Source organism: Poecile atricapillus, chromosome Z (genome assembly GCF_030490865.1).
Source record: "Poecile atricapillus isolate bPoeAtr1 chromosome Z, bPoeAtr1.hap1, whole genome shotgun sequence".
Classification (NCBI taxonomy): Eukaryota; Metazoa; Chordata; class Aves; order Passeriformes; family Paridae; genus Poecile; species Poecile atricapillus.
In genome coordinates, this window is record NC_081289.1 from 72,939,700 (window position 1) to 72,962,380 (window position 22,681).

General features: G+C 38.8%; 1 protein-coding gene across 2 annotated transcripts in view; it reads left to right on the forward strand.

The window, feature by feature from the left end:
* MCC (MCC regulator of WNT signaling pathway) overlaps positions 1 to 22,681 on the forward strand; it is a 186,659-nt gene that overhangs the window by 27,949 nt on the left and 136,029 nt on the right. The window contains exon 3 of one of the 2 annotated variants that reach the window (XM_058864607.1): positions 316 to 527. In XM_058864607.1, the coding sequence (XP_058720590.1) occupies positions 316 to 527 (212 nt within the window). Of the gene's footprint in view, positions 1 to 315; positions 528 to 16,301; positions 16,908 to 22,681 lie in introns of those variants that run through there. The other variant, XM_058864608.1, reaches the window with a different exon arrangement.

Genomic DNA, 22,681 nt, shown 5'->3' on the forward strand with positions numbered 1-22,681 from the left:
TGACAGAACATGAGGAAAGGGAATGAAGCTGCATCAGAGGAAGTTCAGACTAGGTGTTAGGGAAACACTCCTCTCTGTAATGATGGCTGCTCACTGGAACAGGGTCTCCAGGGAAGTGGTTGTGACAGGAAGCCTGGCAGAATTCAAGGAGCACCTGTATTATGCTCTTGGTCTTGTGGCTTAAGTTCAGGCAGTCCTGTGAGGAGCAGAGAGCTGAGCTCAGTGATTCTCATGGGTGCTTTCCAACTTGAGAGATTCTGTGTTTAGTTTTATACACAGTCCATACTAAAATGTTTTTCGCTTTCTGCATTTTAGGTGCCTTATCAGGAGCCAGAGAAAGCTGGGAGTATGATTCAGGAGCAAGAGACCTTCAGAGTCCAGACCTCCACAGTTATTTTATGCTACAAAAGGTGTTGGACTATGGTGGAAGCAATGTGACTCAACAAGCTGCTCTGCAAAGACTTCTAGCTCAGGCCTCAAATTTTAGCAACTCAGTTGGAGGAAGCTACTTAGAGCTTACCAACACTGTAAGTGCATTTTATATTTAAGTCTGCTTTTAAGTTTTGTAGGATGAAGTTTTTGTTGTTGTTGTTTGTTTGCTTTTGGTTTCGTTTTTGAAGAAGCGTATTTATTCCAGTCTTAGAGTGCTTATGGAAACGTTTTTTATTTTATTTATCAGAAAATCAAAGTGATTTTTGCAATAATGTATTGTATAGTGTTTCCAATGCTTGATAACCGAGTTGTGCCAGAAAAGGTAGGAATCTGTGAGTGGTCAACTTGGAGTTCCTAAATTATACAATTTAACAGAAGAGGATTTGTTTGTAGGAAGGTTCTCCTAATTAACATTGTGTGTCAGATTGCTCTAAAGTGTCATGCAGCAGAATTCTTTATATGTTGTTTCATTACTAGCCACTAAATTATTTGGTACTTTCTTTAAGTCCTTGGTGTGCTTTTCTATTTTTCCAGACAAATACTGTTCTGCATTTAAAAAAAGCCCACATAACTGTGTGTGCTGGTTTTGACTGAAGAAAGGTGAATTTTCTTCACAATGACTAGTGTGGAACTGTGATTTGGGTGACACTTTTGAAGGAGTAAGACACTATTTTTGCTTCTTCCCCATTTGTATTTGGATCGTGTTTGTGTTTTAATTTTAACCCATGCATCTTGTAAAAGATCACCTATTTGGTAGCATGTTTCTGGTTTATGTTGCACTGAAGCTTAGGTGGAGAAGTAAAAGATGCTAAAATGAAAGTGAAAAAGTTCTGATTAAAAAAATTACTGTGAGTTGGCATGCTTGGCCTTGGTGAAATAGATTCCTAGTTCACGATATTGTAAGATAATTCAAGCTGTAACGGAAACCTCAGGAGGTTGTCTGGTCCAACTCAAAATGGAAGGGATTGCTGACAAAAGAGGAAAATCAGTGTCTTCAAGCCACATTATTTAAAAAGAAAATGAAAAGTATCTTGACAATGCTTGCAAAAGCTTTCTTGTTTTATGCAAGTTCCTAAGCATGAGCTGATATAGGACCTGTTTCCATATGCAGAGTAAAAACATGTAGAGATTAAAATTTCCCTAAGAAGGAAAAGAATTGAAGAAAGTTTGATAGTTTCTTAAAGGAATTGTGTCCTTATTTTTCCTAGAGAGGGTGAGCTGTGGTTCAGTCATGTACTTAGTCAGATGCATATGGGAACTGTAATGAACAGAAAAGAGGCAGGCACACAGGTATTATAAAGGGAATAATATGGGGGAATTGAGGGATTATAGGCCATTTAGCAGCTTTGTTTGTATGTTCCATTACTTGTGGGGAAATAAGAGCAATTTTAAGTGAGAACAGAGAATATGTAGATATATAGAAGAAGATAGAAGACAAACAATACACATCATCTTTCTCCAGTACAGCATCTGAGCTGCCTTGAGTGATGCTGTCATCATCAAGGCAAGAAACATAATTTAAGTATAACTGTTGTACAATGATGGTTCAGATGTTTTGTGCTGTTACACATTTACAGAGATATGATACGAAGCCACACTGTGCAGTGTAACTCAGAATGCACAGTGTAATGGCTACTGCACTGCTATGATATGTAGAAATCTAGAAAATAAAAATGCAGGAAGCTTTTAAAAAATACACATTCCCAGGTTTCTTGGCTGAGTCAGGGTAGGACATCAAGAAAAGGTTTTTCACTCCCAGTGTGGTTGAGCACTGGAAGGGCTCCCCTGAGCAGTGGTCACAACACTGGCCTGACAGAGTTCAGGAAGTGTTTGGACAATGCTCTTGGGCACGTGGTTTGACTCTTGGGGTGTTTTGTGCAGGGCCAGGAATTGGACTCAATGATCCTGACTGGGTCTCCGCCAACTCAGGACATTCTATGATTTGGTGATCTCTAAATTCTTTCTATACTTGCTGCCATGAAAGATGCCTGATCTTTGCTTTAATCTGTTATACTCTATGTTTAAAGTACTTCTTCTATGCTTTTCAAAACCACAGTCATCAGTTTCTCATTTATATGTAGATGAATACAATAACATCTTCATTTGACTCCTACTGAGCACTGGTGTCATGGGTCATATGTAATTTTTGCTTTGACTTTATTAAAATGTAGAGGGAAAGGAGCAGGAGAAAATCGAGAGATTAATTTACTTTGAGTTTCACTATTTATTCATCTTTCCACAATTTTTAATACTGTGGGGCATGCTTACTGCAGTCTAAATTTAGGCTCTTCAAAGAGATAAACATAGCATTCACAGAGCTGAGATTTAATAATAGGTTCTTCCTTCTCTGTCTCTTTCTCAGATCTTTTACTGAGCTGCATTTGCCACAATGACAAGCAAGCTGCTCCCTAGCATTCATTCTCAGAAATGCCAGATCTCAGCTTTCCCATTCTTATAAGTTGAATTTGGTTAATTAATCAAGTGTCAATTCTTGTTATTAATGTCCTGGTTTATTTTCTGGCAGCCTTTTTTTAGCCTCCTTTTGATTTTAAACTGTGCAGTCAGGCTAAAGACATCCTTGTGGTGATTATGTACTCCTACAGCATAGATTATATCCCTCAGTCAAGACAGAGGGTCTCCATGCTGTTTTTAACATTTAGGTTTTCCATTTACACAATCTAAATGAACATCAGTCACTTTGCCTATCTTTTATAACGGGTTTATTTTTTCAAATGCATTTTTATAATTTTGAGAACATGAAGCTCTACAGCATTTTATCAAATCATAATGCCTGCTCTGCAGCATTATTCTTCATCACAAGATTTAAAACAGTGCTATTTGAAATTTAGCCATTAATGCTCATTGCATATGTCTCTATCATTGTTCCTTTTGCATCATTGTGCTATGATTTGGTTTGTTAAGCCATGTTCAGATTCAGCTTTTGTTTTATCTGAGTAATTCTGTAATATTTATAGGGTGTTAATCTCTTTCAGCGTTTTCCAGATTTGCATTTTTATTCTTCATTATGAAGACCACATTCCTCTTTATAGCTCTCCCTTTTGGTACCAACATTTATGACTAAAATACTAACCTTTCACATGACTTGTCACCACTTACTGATGATGTACCTATTTGTGCCAATAGAAGTCCTCGTGTGTGTGTGTGTTTGGGAGTTGTAAATAATTTAAATCTTCTTCATGGACAGAAAAGAATGCAAGCATTTCAAAGTGTTTGTTGATGTATGTAGATGTTTGGGAGCAGCTATAGGATCTCAGTGTGCACCCGACAGTGCCACAAGGAGGGGTGGAATTCTGTTCCAGGAGATGAAGTATTGCTGTTCTCTGAAAACATCACACGGGCAATATCTCAATATGATAAGCATATTTCTCATTAAAATTCTACTGAAGTTTAATAAGGAGAAGCAATAAGATTTCCTTTAATTTCCTTGTCATATTCTCCTGCATGTGACTAGAATATACTTGATTTTTTTCAGTAGAACATACGCATATAAATGGTAATGCAGTGCTCAGTGTTCGTTTTTGTTGCCTAAATTCAGTGTGAAGATGAATGTACTTATTGTCAAAGTAACTACATTTGCATAAATAAAAACCCATTGGGTCTGTTCCATTTGCTATGATGATAAAATCTGTCTTATTTTAGTTGGAAATACATCTGGTCTGCTGAGAAAAGTCTCAACACCAAGATCTTACATCTTTAAAATGTGACCTCAAGTATGTTGATACATGGTGGTGTTTTAACTATCCGTTCCCTGGTCTGGTGAGATCCAGAACACTTTGATCTCTGATTCTTCCATCCAAAGACACTCCAGCGATACTAGAACCTCTTTGACAGCACCTTCCATTGCTAGAGCTTTTTTACTTGAAAAAGATTTGATGAGAATGTGGTTGACTTGCAAGAGGGAAGGATATTACCTGTATTTTTGAGAACAGAGTGTGTTCTCTTTTTTTTGAGAACATAGTGTTTGCTATGACCACCGTTGAGGAGGCTGTATTGCTATTTCTTCCTCAAAGCAGCCTTGCCACAGATGTGGTTATTCTTCATCAGACAGAAGGGCTTATTTACAGAGTTGCCAGAATTACTTCCTGCAGCATCTCACTCTTCAGGCCAACCACAAAGTGTGCATAATCCTGCTTTTTATCTTGTGCAGGGCTGTCAATGCAAGATGGATGTGTCTAGGTGGGAAAGTGTTGGTGCAGACCGCTCCATCTGCCAAATTTGCACTTCTCATCTCAAGAGGAGCTGTTTTTTGGCATGTCTCAATCAAGAACAAATAGCAAACTAGTACAAAAATGTTCTTAATGCATCTTCTTGTAACTGCTCTAGTATATGTGCTTTATTTATCTCCCCCTGTCTAATTTGCATGTGTCTGTGCCTCATCTGGAGGTACTAAAGATATTATTGGGCTTGAGAATGGACTGTTTATTTGCATCTGTGTGAACAAAGTATGCTTTATGTACCGCAGAATTAAAGCAACTAAACAAGATTTAGTTCTGGTTATGGACTCTATATCAAGTGCAGATACCATCTCTATTGGGCACACAGCCCAAAAGCTTGTCAAGTACAAGGTTAAACTGAAAATATGTGAAACAAATCAATATATAGTTGTGTTAGCATTAGTTTCTCAGCATGATCACTAACAGATGAGAACTCAATGTCTTTGTTCTAGGAAGCATCATATTATCTGACAGTAGATATTCTTACTGCAATACCTCTTCATTAGTCAGACTCAATGAATGTTTGCCTTGCTAATTTTTCTTCCTGAAGAGCATTGAGCTGCAAGTTATGACAGACAGAACCACTGTTTTGAGAAGGTTATTCTTTTTAGTTGACATAGTTTATACTGAGCAATAGTATTTTGAAAGTCACTATTGCATTTTTCAGGAACACATGACTTTTTCTTTCCTACCTGGATCTGCTCCTTAATCAGGCAAACCTAATTTGCTGTGGTCTACTTATATTAATACAGCTTTTGTGTATAAAAGAGCACATTTAGTATTATCATTGTGTTTACATTTATGTCAGGCTGTAGTGCAGCTCATTCTGGATAACTGCTTCAAACAGTATTAATGCCCTGCGTCATCCTGAGTCACAATAAGCATTTATGTGCTCTGAGGTACATGTAAATGTAAATGAAGTGATTTACATGTAAATTCCTTACTGCTGTCATGTTATTGAGCATATAATAATTCTTGTAATTCCTTAATGTTATAAAATGTACTTACTACTTTAGCAGAAGGATATCTCAGAGGTGCTTGGTGTATGGCACGTGTTCATGTATGATATTCTATGATGAAATTCAAAGCGCTGAATTTAATCTCTTTGTCTGCTCCTTTCTCTGGAACTTCAGGCAATTCGACAGTACATAAATTATTCTGTTGCTTCTTACCTTACCTTCTACCTTGGCTGTTGGACAGCTAGCCGATATTTCTACTGTCCTTTGCTCTGTGACTGTCAGGGCATGTGCCTACATAACCAACAGTCTTTCATTACAAAGACTGAAGTTCAGATTACCTGATGATAAAGGATGTCTGCTTGTTCATCTTATGTATATAAGTTTTTATGTGGCACAAGTCAGTGTAGTGTTAGTGTGTTTAAAGATTAAAAATGATACTGCTTAAAAAACATGGTATCATCTACCCTCCCAAAAAGATGTACACCTTATGTATGTTCTGTCATTTTTATTTTTTTTTAGACTACATTTTAGGATCAATTTACCTATGAAAGTAGATGTAGATTTTAAAATTGGCTCCTTAAAAACAGGAAGGATTGTCTGGTTTCCAAAGAAAGCAAAGCTACTTTTGCAGGGGATGAGGGGAAAAGGGCTTCCCATAGATTTCTGGCACTCTAGAGATACTCTTGTCTGTCCTAAATGTGAACCATTTTCTCTATTGCTAATTTACAGGCATTAGCTGTAAATTAAATGCGAATCCTGTGGAAATTCTCTTGGGAAATGATCTTTTAAGGGAAAGTAGCAAGGAAGTCTGAAAATAGAACTGTACTGTGAGAAAGGGAATTCCGTGGTTGGTTTGTAGGCTACTTCTGTTTGATGTTGTTGTTAATGAGAATCTACTTCAAAATTTCTCATTTAATTTCTGTCGCTTTTATGGTTTTAGGACTCATTAATATTGCTATATCCTTTTCTGGCACAGTCTGCCCCTTTTTGTCCTAACCCCTCTCTCCAAATATACTCTGTTTTAAAACAATTTTATTTTTGCCTTAGTGTGGGAAGCTCTGCTCCTTCAGCTTCCCCACTCCTTCCCTTACAGTCACGGAAATGGGCCCCAAAGCATCAGGTATCCCATGCTCTCAAGACACTTTTTTTTGAATAGGAGAAGATAATGCCTTTCTAGCCCCTCTGCATAAGGGTAGTGTGGATAGGAAATACTTACATTTTGTGTATTTTGAGGAATTTATCCAGTACATACATAGGCACTCTATGGGATGTGTTAGAATTCAGTTACTTGCGTAGAGATTGATTTTTCCTGAGTTACTGGCTGGGGACTTTGTTCCATGTTTGGGAACCAGAACATACAATAAACCACAGGAGTTGGATCTCCTTCTCTTCTCCCCTTGCAACCATGTTTTTCCTATATTCTGTATGCAACTTCTATGGCAATTTGTTTTTCGTGCCAATAAAAATGATTGCTATAGAAGTATAGCCTAATCATGCCTTCTGTTGGATCTGAAATAGAAGGGCCCAAAATTGAAGATTCTAGTGGTGTAGACAGTGGAGGCTACCACAAAAGCCTTGTGCCCAGTATTACCTTGCCTTTTGTGCATGTGCTCCCAAACCAAGCATCGTTTCCTTTCTGCCAGGCTAAAAATAGAATCCAAAAATTCCCTTAAAGCAAGAACTGATTATTGGAATATAGATTCAGGAGGTTTGGCTGGTTTAAAAGCAGGCACAAAGGCAGTTTTGTCTGACAGACATTTTTTATGTTTAGGGGTGTGGGAAGCTCTTAGCTTTTTGATCTCAAGCCAGCATTGTAATGGACCTTGTTTGTCTCAAGCAGGCATCGTTTGTAATGGGATTATGCATTTTGTTTTTACAGACCTGACTTCTATAGCCCTCTAAAATCATCATCAGTTATTAGTTTTTCTCTTAAAATGGACGTTCTGGATTAGGTCTGCCAGGGCTCATCTATTTTATATGAAATGTAGTTTTGCTGTCTTTTGAATTTCCAGCATTATAACAGACACAGAGGTGAGCAAATGGCAAATTGTATTTTTTTTATTTTTAATTCTGTTATTATTTCCATCTGCAGACAACCATAGCACAGTGTGATAGGTGCCAGCACAGGTCACATTTGTTCAGGTGACTATTAATAGAACTTTTTGATTAAGGCTTTTAATTGGATGTTTTACATGACAGTTGAACAATCTCTTTTACAAGCATATGACAAAGTTTAAGTTCAGAGAGTAGTTCTGGAGTTGTAATTAGATGATGAGAACTGGCACATGGCAATCAGGTACTATAGGAAAGAATAGAGTAGATGTTTTGAAGGTTTCAAAACTTCTAATTAACCTAGTTGCATGAACTTTGTATTTTTTTCCCCTTATTGCTGAGAAAATGGCCTTATGCATCCCATTTTCTTTGCTGTACTCAAGGAAGCTCTGGCTCCAATGCAGGTGTTCAGATCTTTTTACTTCTCCAAATTTCCCGCCCTGCCCTTGTCTGAAATGAAGAGAAGTTCACCTGGTACAACAGGCCAGCATCATTGCACACAGTTATACAGAATATAGTGTTAACATTATTAGTAGCAGTAGTGGAGAGCTGAGTCTGAAGGCCAGGGTTAGTCTGGTGGAGCAAGATTACTCTCCTGGATTCTGATGTGCCAGAAAGATTACCATTGGCTCTTGTAACAGGATTTTCTTTTTTACCAGATTTTCTGCCTGCTCTCTTGAGTGTAAGCTCCTGACTTGGCAATGCTGAGCTTCTGTGAATCCTCATTTTTTAAAAAGGTGAAGAGATGACTTACTGCCGCTTTTCTTACATACACTACACCCTTGTGTTCTGGTTACATGAAATACAGGATTTTGGTAATAAAGTGAAAATCTTAACTGCAGTGCACAGTTGTAAGTGCTTTTGCAATTTAGTGCCAGTTTAGTTATAATGGAGTAATCAACTGTTATCCTGCCAACCCAGAGAGGCAAGGCAGAGTTCTCACAGAAACCTCTCAGTGACACAGTAAAATTCATCAAGATGCTCCTGTTCCTTGGAATTGTTTCTCTGACACTGTCAGGCCTGGGACATTGGCCTGAGGCAGTGCAAGATGCTGCCAGTGTTAAAACACCTCGCTCTTCTTTGTGTTGTGATGCTTTTTAAATGGCTGTGTGGTTGTCAGTACAGCTGTTTTGGGGACCGATTTTGATTCTAGTACTGCGTAAATGGCAGGGGAGTACTTACACACATGTGCGCTCTTATGGTTACTGTTCTTACTTTATGTGAAAAACTGTTTCAGCATGATTGTTCAATTTTGGGCTAGAAATCTACATTATCACTTCTCATCTGGGAGGCAGTTTATGACTGTAGCTGTGTTGCAGTGAATTAGTAAACTCCACCTTTCTTCCTGGTAGGAAGCAACCAAAGTAAACTCTGTTTTTCAGGAAGGGCACTGTCTGTTCCCAGAAGAGTTCATAATGAAATAAGGTTACACCACTGAGGTACTTAAGTGAGGTTCATGCCTTTAAGGCAAATGCCTTGAAAGGCATCTGTAATTTCCTGCACTGAGTTTTGTATTCATTTACCTGCTTGAAACTATAATTTTAGGAACGTGACTGGAGAAAAATACATTGAATCTTTCTATTCCATTAATTTTTTTAGAGATGATAAGTGCATATTATTGTTTGAATCTAATTTTTACATAAACACTGGTTTTCTGATATGTGTTATAGAAAAGGAGAGGAAAGTCTTTGTTTCTGTAGCACCTACATGGGTGGCAGGTGTTTTTTCATAATGATGAATTATCTTGTGTTGGGGTTCTGAATTGTGAAGGCAGAACAAACAAGATTTTTTTTTTATATGAGACATGGGATTGTTTGTTTTACTTAGTTTAGTTGGTTGATAGAGTCTTATCTGAAAGTAAACACTAGAAACAGCAAGCAAATAATTTCTTAACAAAGTAAGGGACTATCCAGATGAGGCCTGAAAATAAAGAAGATTTTAATTTTGTAATCATTTGAAGTTAAGTGTAAGTGGCTTGAGAAAAATGTCTTGGGGTGTAGAATCAAATAAAACATACAAGAAAGAGAGATCATAAGTGCTGAAGCAGTGTTGTCCACTGTCCCTCAAAACATAAAATGGAACTGACAGATGTGAAGGCTGAAGTAGATGTGAGTGAGGCAGAGCTAAGATAGCCTTGAAGATTATGATGAGAAACTTGAATGTAGGAAGATAAAAAGGAAAAATGTCACTGGAGAGATATAAATTGTATATGGTAAAGCAATTAGAAGGGGAAAATTAATTTTATAGACCAGATCTATATGCTGGCTTAGAATAGAGTTTGAATTGTATGTTTAGTTGTCCATAGAGAGAACAAAACCTACAAATACCAGATCTTTAGAAAAACAAAAAAAAATACTGGTAATTTGGGCAATAGGGAGTTGAGACATGATCTGTAGATCTTCATAAGCGTCTACTAAACTATGCAAATACAAAGTATATAAATTAATGAATGTAGATGAAGGCAGGAATTCAGTTATAGCAATCATAAAATAGATCTGGTTGAAAACAAGGGGGTTTGATTCACTAGGATTCTTCAATATATTATTTCAGCTCATGTCATTGTTAAAGTAATTTTAGTTATAATTTCTGCTAAAATAAAGCACCCCAAACCATTAAGTGGTCAGAGAAGTTTACACTCTTGTAATTTAAGTGCTCATGCCAGCAAGTCCTGTAGAGCTTCAAGCAGGGATCTGTCAGGTACTTGCTTTGCATTTGCCAGAATTTGTCAGACTGAAGGTAAATGGAACATTTCAGTGGACCCAAATACATATAGGTAGGTAGGCAGATAGATGGATAGATACAGCTAGGTGTGTGTACACACATGTATGAGAGTATATATGTGTGCACAGTTGTTTGTGTAAATATGTACAGGATATATACAAATGTCACACACTGAACATACACAAATGGGTGAAATAAGTGGATATATGTATGTGTGTACATACACATGTAGTCAGAAATTATCCAACAGTTCATCTGTTAAACATATAGAGATCTTGCCCACACATGGTGAAATGGGATGCTTGGCTAGGTGGGGGATGATGAGTCAAAGCACAGTTCTGATGTAATCCAGCAGCCAGGTTCCATTCCCTTTCTTCGTGGGAATTCACCTCACCATTGATCCATGGTTCAGGACACTCCTGGTTAGGGAGTTGTGTGTTCAGTGTGCCAGTGCTAATGAAAGCCAGAGTGGAGAGAAATCTTGGAGTTAGGAAAAATAATTACACACAGATGTTGTCATATAGTTCAAGGGCTGCTGAATATTCACAGAGGCACGATCAAAACTGTGGAATGGGGACTGGAGCTGGAAATGAGAGCTTGTGAAAGACAAAATACAAAACAAAAGAGAGGTTAGGAGTAAGGAGGGAATGGAGGAAACCTCACTATTAGAGATTGGGAAAAATAGGAGAGACTTAGCAGGGGAGTCCTGGCAAATCTTTCTATAAAAGTGAAAACTTTTGGAAGAGATTCAGTTCACAACTGATAAACAGGAGGAAATAGAAGTTGGCTACCAAGGTAGTAGGGACTTGAAGTGAAATGAATTAATTTCCTTATGGTTAATAACTGGAGGAATGATGGACTATGAAGGGAAGCTAAGTAAAAGTATGATGGCATGAATTGTAGTTTACAGAACGGCCTTGTTGGTGTTTTTAAGCAAGGAGAAAATAAAGTGTTGATAATTAGGTGACTGTGACATAGAAATGGCTATTGTCTCTCCTTGCCCTCACAGACAAGTCACCAACATAAATAACAGACAAACATTGACTCCTAGTCCTTTTCCCATTCTGACCTGATGGTGAGGCTCTGTGGGGTCAGGGGGAATACAGAAGAATGTGATAGGTTTGGATGAAATGACAGGAGATGAGAGTGTTTGTTTGACAGGTTGGTGAGTGGTTTCATGGCATGAAATACTGGAGGATGGAAGGCGGGATCGAATGTGAACCCCCAAGGAGACTGGTCAGGTCAAGGACGTGACTTTTTAAGTGGATTGAGTAGCTGAGGAAGGGTGAACAGGTGAGAGTAGCTGCTTGAAGTGCTGTTTTGAAATGGTATTATTCTAGACATATTATCTGTATCAAACTGATTGAGATGGTTTGGTTGAAGGAAAGAAAGATGTTTGATTAAAGGAAAGAAAAATATTGCACTATATTAGGAATGGCAAAGCAGTACGACACTGACTCCCTTGGCTTCATTGTCCAAGAGAGCAAAGTTTATTACTCTTAATCTTCTTTTATACAGATGTTCAGGAAGGTCTGAGAGGTAAAACTCTCATTGGTCATTAAAGCAATACATCACCATAAGTGAAACAACACCCCTTGACTAAACAACACCTGCAGATTGTTGTCCTTTACCAAGGATTGTTTAGATTCTTTCTTATGCTTTCTCAGGCCAGACTGAGAAGCCTGTGTGACTTTGTTTCACACAGGCTCTGTTCACCCTGCCTGGATTCAGCATCCATAATTTGCTTATGTTTTCTTCTGAGAAAGCTTAATTTTTCAGTGTAAGGTTACTTCCAATTGTTTCAAATGCATTGGATTTTTTTCTCTCAGCCTAGGTGGGTAACCTTTACTGTCACTAATGTGACAGTTTGCATCATGAATCTACCATCCCTTTCAGCCTCTCCCTCTTAAATCACGGTGCATTAGTGTTATTGAATAAAGACTTTTCTGGAAACATTATCCAACTATTGTATTGAATTTCTGCTTCCAAGTTTAGCTTTCTTGCTAATCTGAGTGCTATTTTCTCCATGGAAATTTACACTTTGGCACTATGCCAGTGTGTTTTGTGCAAGAATGAGAAGAAAAAAAAATTGTACTCAAATTGTTTGTAGTAGATTTGCAGTACTTGCAGGTGTGATTTATTTGTGTGTTGTATTGTGCAGAGTGCTGCTCTAACTGTAGGGATGATATTGAAACAAATGAACAGGAGCTAAATGCTCAGTGGACTTCAATTAGTCGCATTTCAATTACAGAGCTAATTAAACAGAACCAACCAAGAAGGCCTTATTTCATACATCCTGGAATTGTGATCAGCTGATGGTGCATGTTGCATGCAGAGTGAAACTGCTTTTCAGAAAGTGGCACACACTATGCTGAAGAATGTGTGACATGCCCATATTTAGTATATAATTACTTATATACTGTAGTTTTCACTCTACAACTGTTGAAACAAGGACAGAATATTCATGTGTGCCAAGTGTGACAACTGCTCCAGTAACTGTAAGTAAATAGACTATTGTAATTAATGAGATATATTATGAGGGAGAGATCTTAAAAAATATGTTTTGCATATTTTGTGGCACTTTCATAAATACAGATTAAAAGGATGACAGAGTTGTCACTTGTCCCAAAAAAAATCCTTTCACACCAGGTAATAGAGCAAGTCTTATTAAATGCTTATTCAGATACTATCAATAAACTAGAAATCCTCTGTGAATCTCAGATATATATCAATGGTTCTTTTTCTACAGCTGAATGAGAATAAACAAATGCAATAGAGAGGCCATAGGATTATTAGTTCAACAATCAGCAAACTGGCCACACTAATGGTTGTTGCTGCATAATTCTGAAATTATCTTGGGAAGAATCTGTCAGTGCAAATAAACTTACTACAAGCAGTATGTGCATCATGAGTGCTTTAGCGGTACATAAGGCAGTAATGGATCAGAAGTGCCCTGCAACTGAGTGGAAGCCCAGGCCAGTGTCTCTGTCTCAGACAGAAAGTGTTTGGTGGATGTTGTTTCTGAAAGCCTCTCTGATGGTCAGGTTTGTCCATCTTCTTGTTACCAGCTTCTTGGTACCTCCTCCACACCGTGGCATCCACTGACACTCTGTCGTCTTGGGCTAAGAAACATCTGCAGGTTAAGAGATTCTTCTTTCCACTCCCAGTCCAACCCCCTCCCTGCCTGTAGAGGCTAAAAAAGGAGGTAGGAACAAGGCTGAGGGCAAGGAAGCATTGCTGTCCTAGGCAGGGAACTGAGTCACTGAGAGAATAATCAGTCAGCTGCCAAACAACAGAGACAGGCCCCTTTCTCACTGGGTCACGAGGTGCACTGTTCATTTCCTGGCAATGCAAAGTTGGCATACTTGAGGTTTTCTTTGTTTGCTTTGAAGCCTGCCTTTGGCACAAGCCAGTGGGAAAATATACTTTAGCTGAAACAAAGTTCTTAGTACCCTGCTATTGTATTAGGTCACTCACATGTGTTAGGAAGCGGTGAAACAGCCTGCCAACAGCTGGGCAGGTCTATCTGGGAATTTGATTTCGTGATGTAACATTTTCATTTGGTTAGTTAATGGACTTAGAGAAATCCTAGACAAAAATGACATTTCACACAGGAACAAGTTCTACATCTTCAGATGTTCAGGATATGTTCCTGATGCTCCAGTTTTAAAAATGTGATATAATAGTAACTATTTCAGAAGAATTACTACATTTAGTCTTAGCTAGCCCTCCGCAGAAAAGTTGAAACAAGTGTTGCCAGTTTTTATGGGTTAGTTAACACTTGAAGCTTTCCAACTGAGAAATGTCTAATCCCGTACCACTCAGTGCAAGTATGCAGAGGTTGCAATGGGAGTCAGCTGGCGTTAAAGTAAAGTAATTTTTCATCACTTTGGTTTAACCATTTCATTCACTTGCACATGAATTACAATTAATTTTTAAACAAACTTTGTTCTGAAAGTACCTGCATGTATCTCCCAGGTTCTTAGGCACATTTGAAGCTGTGAATTCTGATGTTGTTTTTCAGTCAGTCTCTGTCTCTATGATGTTACTGCATAGAGTAGGAAAAAGACAGAAAAAAGCCTATGTAGCATAGGTATAGAATGCAGAGTGGATCTACTTCAGATCCTGAAGTGTCCTGCACCATTATGCTTGGGATATAGTACCATCTGGTCTGCCAGAAATGGTCAAACAGTGGTGAGTTTTGAAGAAAACAAATCAGAACTTTTAATTTCTGAATGCCTGTTCACAGTCAGCAGGGAAGTGTTTGGCACTATAGGTATACAGCATGAGAAGTGCAATGTATTGAGCCATAATTAATATGGCCTTTCCTTTAGAAAAGGAAAATCTCAGAACTTTATTCTTAGTATTAATACTGAGTCTTAACCCTCTGCTGGTGATAGATGTGATAGAATTGGACAAAGATAAGATGAGAGCAGATTATAAATGGGAAAATAAAGTTAATATGGGTAGTGATACAAAATTCAAAAGACTGCTTTGTCTTTGAAGGCACAACTTTGAAAAGATAAAACATTTCAAATGAGCTGCAGGAAGTTTGGAATGGAAGTTGTTGGGGTTTTAACTTCTCTATGAAAAATGAGCTAAGTCACTATATAGCACTTTTGTTTCTGGGTACAAATCCCTGTTAATCACATCTTAATGCACAGGAGACCAGTGTAGAATCCACAGTGCTGTGGATATGCTGGTCCCACGCTGCAGTCTACCCCCCCGGCTCCCTACCCACTGGAGGGGACAGTGCAGTGTCGCCCTGTGCCGTGAGACACCGTCCCTCTGCCAGCAGAGAGCAGTGCAGCCCTTCGCCGGGATTTCAGGGGCCATAACTGGAAACATATGTGGCAAACAAAGCAGATGAGTAAGGAGGAATATACACAGAAGCACTGAACACAGAGGCAGACTAAATGTGAAGGTGAGACAGGGGTGATGGAGAAAACAACCAAGAGTAAGGGCAATGCAAGGGGAGGCATGAAAAGAGGAAGGGAAACTACAAAATACAGACTGTGCTAAAGCAAACTGAAGACCTGAAGGATGAAGGTAAAACATCTTGAAAAGAGATTGTGGCATTCCTGAACTACAGATGTGTTGCAGTTCCTGGTGCTGGGCATGAAGGAAGGACAAGGACCCAGGATGTGCGACCACTCTGTAGTACCATAGGGGAATATAGATGTGCTTTTCTTAGTTCTAGATCTTAACTACTTCTAGTGAATTGGCACTTCAATAATATATTGTATTAAGTTGATCAGATAAATTTCAGCTGCAGGGGATTGTTTTTCCTACATCTGACTCGAGAAGTAAATCAGAATCCAGTCAAAAAGTGTGTGGGGCTGTCACCATGCTTTAGGGAACAGACAAAAGGGGGAAAGGAGTAGTCATTTCTTGTAATGGGTACAACATGAACACAAATCCAGCTTATTAAGGATTTTTCCTCGATTTTCAGCAGAATGTTGAAAGCAAATGCTTCTTTCTCCCCTTCTTGCAGTAGGATCTCCTGAACTCTTTGTAAAATGTCAGTGTGTTATGTAAAATCTGCAGCATTCTAATGATGCTTTCAGGCTTACTGTGACCTTTTGAAATCATTACAAACCCCCACCTCCCTTTCAACCCCCATTCTTCTTCACTTAATTGTGCACAGGAATAGGGAAATAGGAATCCAATTTATTGTTATCCAGGTGGTGTTTCCTGTACTTAGCTCTATAGTTTTCTGTATAGTAATTAGTATGCAGAAAGCTGGAGAGATGCCTGTAGTTCCAAAATGAACTCTCTGTAGCTCTCCCTCCCTCCCATCCTCCCACTTGCGCTCTCCCTTTGGCACCGCCCCTTCCATGCACCCTTTAGCCAGCAGCAAGACAGCTGTGTTTGATCATAAACCACTTAAACTCCAGGCTCACTGGCAGGGGAAACTTTAGCGTGAAGTGCAGCATTCGTTTCTCTAGGAGAAGGGAGCTTTCTTCTCTTTTTCCTTTCTGCCTCCCCAAATACTGAGGACTGTAGCAGCACTCTCCTTTGAATTTCTCTGTGAAATTGTGTGAAGCTCGTCAAATTTTTCTGAGTATGTTCAGTGGCATTGGAAGATGCCCTTTAACAGAGCTATGGAAAAGAGCAGCATAAAGCACACAGCAGAGATGAAGCATGCCTTGTAGATGAACTAAGACAGCCCTGGGATCCTGGTAAGCACTTCATTCCCTGCATTCTCTAAGCACTTCACGTTATTAACAAATCTCTCGCAGCAATGGATTGTCTGTGAAGTCAAAACCAGTTTGGCTCTTTTAGAAGATCTTGCATCATTAGCTTAAACTCTCATTGTGGAGTAAAAATGGCTGTCTAGAGCAAAATGTATAAGAGAGAAAAATTTTGGAGAAGAAAGTATTGAACCACTTGAACAAAACTTTGAAGCATTAAAATCTGCAGAAATTGTCAAGCCCTGAGAAGTCTAATCATGAATTCTGGAGTTGCTATGAAATATGGAAATGACTTCCCTGCAGAGCTGAGTGAGGTAAGCAGTTTCAGTGCCCTTCTTTACGCTTTAAAAAGAAACATTCCCCATTCGGGCTTTCAGTCCGCAAGCAATGCAATTAAAAATTAATAGAATGTGTATCTTGCTATAACTTACCATGCCAGTCAGGAAATTACCTGAACTTCTTTGCTGCTTTGCTCTGAATGACTGGTGAAAGGCTAACTATTGCAACCATGTAGACATTTTTCCTGTTACCCTGCAGCAGTGATTGCCTTCCCGCTGAGAACTGTGTTTATACCCAACATTCATCTTTGCAGTAGGTGAAATACGGAGATCTCAGCTGCGATTAAACAGATGGTGATTAATTTAGGAGGGAGGTGGGGTGAGTGGCAAATGACAAATATTTATTGGTAAGAAAATAACACTGGCAGAAGTTGTGTTTGCTTGTATTTAGCCAAGGTGATACTGTTCGGTTAGGTTAGATGAATTAGGTTACTTTCCTTCCTTGCCTAAAAAAAAACAAGTAATGAGAAACTTTCTGCTTTTCTATTGGAAACCATAGTAAAGCTGTTACTTCTTACAGTTATGGGTGTTTTTTGTGTAACCTGATTGTGTGTGTTCTCAATAAATTTGAAATTAAAGCCATATCAGAGGTTATGCAAATTCTTAATAAATATTTTAGAAGTGGCATACTTTGTCAGTTACTGCTTTGTCACTGAAGTGTCTTAGATGTGTAATGCTTATGGGCTTTGCTGAGAGCTGCTAATTTAGTTATGCTATGAAATACCAGTCATTTGATTACGGTCATTTTGTAGGAAATTGAATCTGCAGTCTGTCTTGTCCCAGTTTAACTGAAGTGCTTCTCTGTTCCTTTTGCCCATTTCTTTGATACACCTTTTATGTTGACATCTCCTTTACATGTTTGGTTTTTTAAGGAGTATTAGGTAGGATATGCTTGGCAGAATAAGAGAAATGACAATTCCAGGAGTTAATTGTATAGAGAAAGGAGACACTGAGGTATAGAATGGAATAATAATAAAAATGGAATGACATTTTAATAAACAGTGGGCTAGTGAGGGAAACAACAAATGTAGGGGGAGGCACAGTAAATATGTGAGAGATAGGCTGTAACCTGCCATACAGTAGGACAATAGGTTTGTGACTGGGAAGTTCTGGCAAAAGAAATGTCATAAATATTTCTCCTCTAACTTAAAAGAGTTAAATTTCATTATTTCTGTGTTACTTTTTTTCAAAGTATTGCTTAGAAATTCTGTTTTGGCACTGCAGCGTAAGGGCGGTTCATAAATTCAGCATAAAAGCCTGGGTTACTTTTGGTCAGTTTCTGGCTGTGGTTTTATTGACGGTGATCACTGCTTTCTATCCCCTCAACATTTAATTTTCAAGACTTTGCAAGATGACCTAGATCATGGAGTGTCTCAAGGAATTGATATTTGAGTCAATATTTGAAGCAGGTAGTACTTACATTGCTACCTTGAAATTACTTATTCATGTTTCCTTCATGCATTGACTGAGCAAGACTTTTGTTGTTGAGAAATACCTTTTATTTCTGATGTTTTAACATGGGCAATATTGAAAGGAGTCTGTGACCATGCAACATTGTCATTGTTTAGCTGGGGTTTTTTCCCCCAAAAAGCTTTCTTCAGTCCTTAGTTCATATTTGTACTCTGGTGCTACAGGTGGGTTAGAAATAGGCCCCTTTTTGACTGTAGACATAGCAGAGAAGATCATACAACTCCTAACTTTCCCCAGCTCTGCATCATCATTTGGTTGCTGCTCATCTTTGCAGTTTGAGCTGCTTGTGTTAGTGAGCCTTAGCCAGTCACCAAGAAGGGCTGGGTCAGCTTCAGCAGACTTGGGTCTTGGGTAAAGCGCTAGGTTTTCAGTGAAACATGGGGGGCCTGCAAAAACATTGTATTCCTCTTCTCAGAGGAAGGAAGATGTGTAAGTACTCTGAGATGTAGTAGGTAGCTGCTCACCCCTAATTGTTAATTTCTCAAACAGCTCTCTGTAATTTCTATGCTCCGATTAGACCTTTCCCTTTTGGTGACCGGTACTTTCTAAAATTGAAGGTAAAAAGCCCTGGGTAAAGTTTTTATCTGTGGTTTATGTAGCTGGTTTTTTCCCATCTTTGCTGTGCCATGCTCCTTCCTTTCTGGCTGTCTTCTATACACCATGTTTATTTTTGATCAATGGACAGTAGCCTTGTGTTCATTTGAACGATGGAAAAATGGCTACAACAGGAATTTGATGAAATGAGTGATGTCTTAGTTTGTGTTCACCTGCACCTCTATCTCTACATACAGTTCATATGTTTTTACAGTGGGCTGCTACTGCTGTACATATCTGAATGGCAAACATGGTAACAAACCAAGAAATACTATGATTCATGTGATGCACAGTGGGTTTTTGTGCAGGTGTCTTGATCTCTTTATCTCAGTACGTGGAGCTCTAGGCATGAAACTACTGTTATTAAACAGGAAAACTACAAAACCCTGAAGGTATAACCAAGGCATTCTTGACTGGATACATTAGACAAAAGAGAAAACGAATGTACTGCAATTCATTCCATCTGTATTAGAACTTTCTACCTGAGATTTACATCTCTCTTTGGCAAGAATTAAAGAATATGTTTCTTGTTCAAGACACAGTGTAGTGTGATTGCAGAGACTTGTGTATGGTTGATGTTTGCCATTCCTAAACTCTTGCCTGGGTAAACAGGGATCTTAGTAGTCTTTATTTACTCACCTGCCCCCATCCAAAGGTCATGCAGAAAGCAGAAGAAAAAAATATCTGATTTCTGTTGTAGGTCATTCAGACTGCCACAAAACTCATGCTCTGTTCAAGCTGTTTTGTTACTGAAACGTGTCGGTTCATGTTACCCCATTTCTTCTGCTCTTCACTGCCTTCAAGTTTCAAGTCCAAGGAAAGAAAAATTATCCAGTATGCTGTTTGCATGCTAGATTTGTCATGTTGTACCTGGTTAGAGAGTTAGAAGAAACCTTGTTCTTACATAGCAAGGTGATCTTAGATGTGGTGGTTTGGGATTTTTTTTTTTTCTTTTTTTGTATATATTAGATCCAGTAAGAGAGGCAACACTGTTGTAGTCTGTGAGGATCTACAATAGCCTGTGGTATCTTTGTAAATAAGTAACAGTGGCCAAAAAAGCTCTACTATTCTAAAAGGGCCTTCACTGTCCATATTAAGGCTTAACACAATTTGCAGAGATTGCCTTTAAGGCTTGAATCAAGGAAGGATGTGATTTTTATGCATAACCTAATACCCAAATTATGAAAGCTCTCACTGGGTGCGTTCAATTTCTTACTCATACAATTCTGAAAGCCTTTGTTGTAAACACAAGACATTTTTTTAAAGCAAACATAATTAATTTTACTGAAAACATGTGCAGGTTAAAAGTGGGGTGCCCATAATTACAGAATGCTTTTTACATCATTAAAAATGAAACTTTGTATCAGAATTTAAATGCTTTGTACCTATTAAATTATCTATTCTGCAGAAAGAGATGTTCATTTAGAAGGAGCTGGATTGTGTAATCTGTATTTTCTTTCAAATTCAAAGGCACTATCTGGCTTTAAACTCCAGCATTCTGAGGAGGTATCCCTTACATACTAACACGGATCTTATCTGCTCCTCTGGCCATTCACTACGGAGATGGTGTGCTGAAACATAGGGAGCTGTGGTCTGACCTGGTATTCCTGTTGGACTAAATGTGGCCAGCAGTTATGCCCATGCCTAATGCTGGGACAGTAAAATTATTAGTGCAGAAATGTGAAGGAAATGCTAACTGCTGAGCTTAAATGATATTTTTCTCGATTGTATACTTAAGAGATAAATTTTATCCTTGAATTAAAAGCCAAGCTATGTTCTTGGGTATAATTTTCATTAAGTGAGCCTTGTGAATTTGCTGGTAGTAAGACTGTGCCTGATTTTGTAATGGTATAAGGGCTGGTATTATAGTAAAGCAATACATTCAGCATTGCAGCTGATTTGTATAATGTTACTGTTTATTGTGTTCTAGCACTCACTGTATGAGCTGATGGTGTATAACATCCAAAAAGTATAGTTTATTATTTTCTGCATGGCAAAATTAGGAGATAGCATGCTGCTTTAGATGTGCACTTCATACCTTCTGCTTCTTGATGTGTGGAGGTCAAGTGTTTAGGATATAGATGTCGTATGTGACAGCATTAGCTACAGCTTCATATTCTTTAACCCTTTAACATTGACTGCATTAAACAAGTGGGCTGTCTGTCTTGGAAAAATTACTAACTTATTTGTTTGTTTCAACAACAAGGTGTTTAAAATTTAGGGGAGGCAAGGAAGGATAGACTTTAAAGCCGATGTTTGTGTAGGAAGCAGAATAATGAGTTTGTATGAAGGATTTCACCAAAAGCTTACAGGTGAAGAAACGACCACATCTGGAAGGCTTAAATTCTGACTTTTTAGTAGTTTTACAGTAGGACAATATTGCACTTTCTTCTCAGATTTGTATTCCACTGCTGCTCTACTTATAAACTGGACTCTGATGAAGAACATTGTAGAAGGAGAATTGTGGAAATAAGAGGGGCTGCATGGCTTGAAGTTGTGAACACCAGTCCAGTGAATGTGAGGGAACTGTGGGATGAGCTGTGTAACCAGCAGAGGAGCAGGACGTCACTCAAAGCCTCCCTGGCAGAGGAAGAGTTCAGCAGTGACCATTCCTGTGGAGTACCCCCTCCCAAAGAGGCAAGGATTTGGTTTTAGGCAGGCAGTGTTAAAGTGAGAGGCACGGCTTTAAGTCCTGGGAAGAGGATTCCACCCCTCTGCCTTGGGGGATCTGCCCTATAAGCCTGAGAAGAGTAGCTCCACCCTCAGATCCCTTGTGGGGTGTCCCAAGGTGTTCTGCCCTTCTTGTGTTGCAATTCGTTGTATTCTGCTCCATTAACCCCTCCTATACCCCTCTAGCTGCAGGGCCCTATTGGTTTGTGCCCCTGGGGTTTCTCCCTTGCTGTGTCCCTATTAGAACCAGACCTTAAATTCCACCCTGGCTCGACTCCATAAAACCCACCACCCTGGCTCTGTTGAGAATCCTCCATCTCTGGATTGTGCTGGGTTAACTCCTGTGTTGGTGACACCCCAATAAACGGATTCCCAAGTTTAACTAAACAGAGACCCATCTCACTGGTTTCCCACCTCCGTCACCAGTGGTTTAACCCTTCCTGGTTGTGACACTGTTGTAACACACGATGAAAACACATCCCCACACTGAGGTACGTTACCATGTGTGCCTCTTTTTCTTTAGAACAAGCAGCAGTTTGTGCTGTCACTGTACCTAGGTATAGGAAAAGAGCACTGATGGAATGGGAAAGAGGTTTTTTATGTGTTTCAAGGCAGGATTAAATTCCAAACACTTGTTTTATCTTCCCGAGATTGGTGGTCTTCCAAGAAAATCAGTGAGTAAATATCAGCCTAATACTTCATCTGCTTCCTAAAAGGTCTCTGGTTATGCAACAAATGTGCCATGGTATTTCCAATACCTCTCATGAGCAGGTAAACACCATTTTCTACTGCAATTCCATCTCTTCTACTGGATATAGCCTTGGCTGTCAGTGTCTAAGCTCTGCAGGCTGTAACACAGAAGGGTGTCAACAGAGGTGGTGTATTTTCCCCAGTCAGAGGTTGTCTGGGGGAATGTGATAAATTATTAATCCTTTAAAATATTGCAGCCTTACAATAGAATAGAGTAGAATGTTGTTATCAAACAGCAAACATGGCATATTTTAAAATTATTTTAA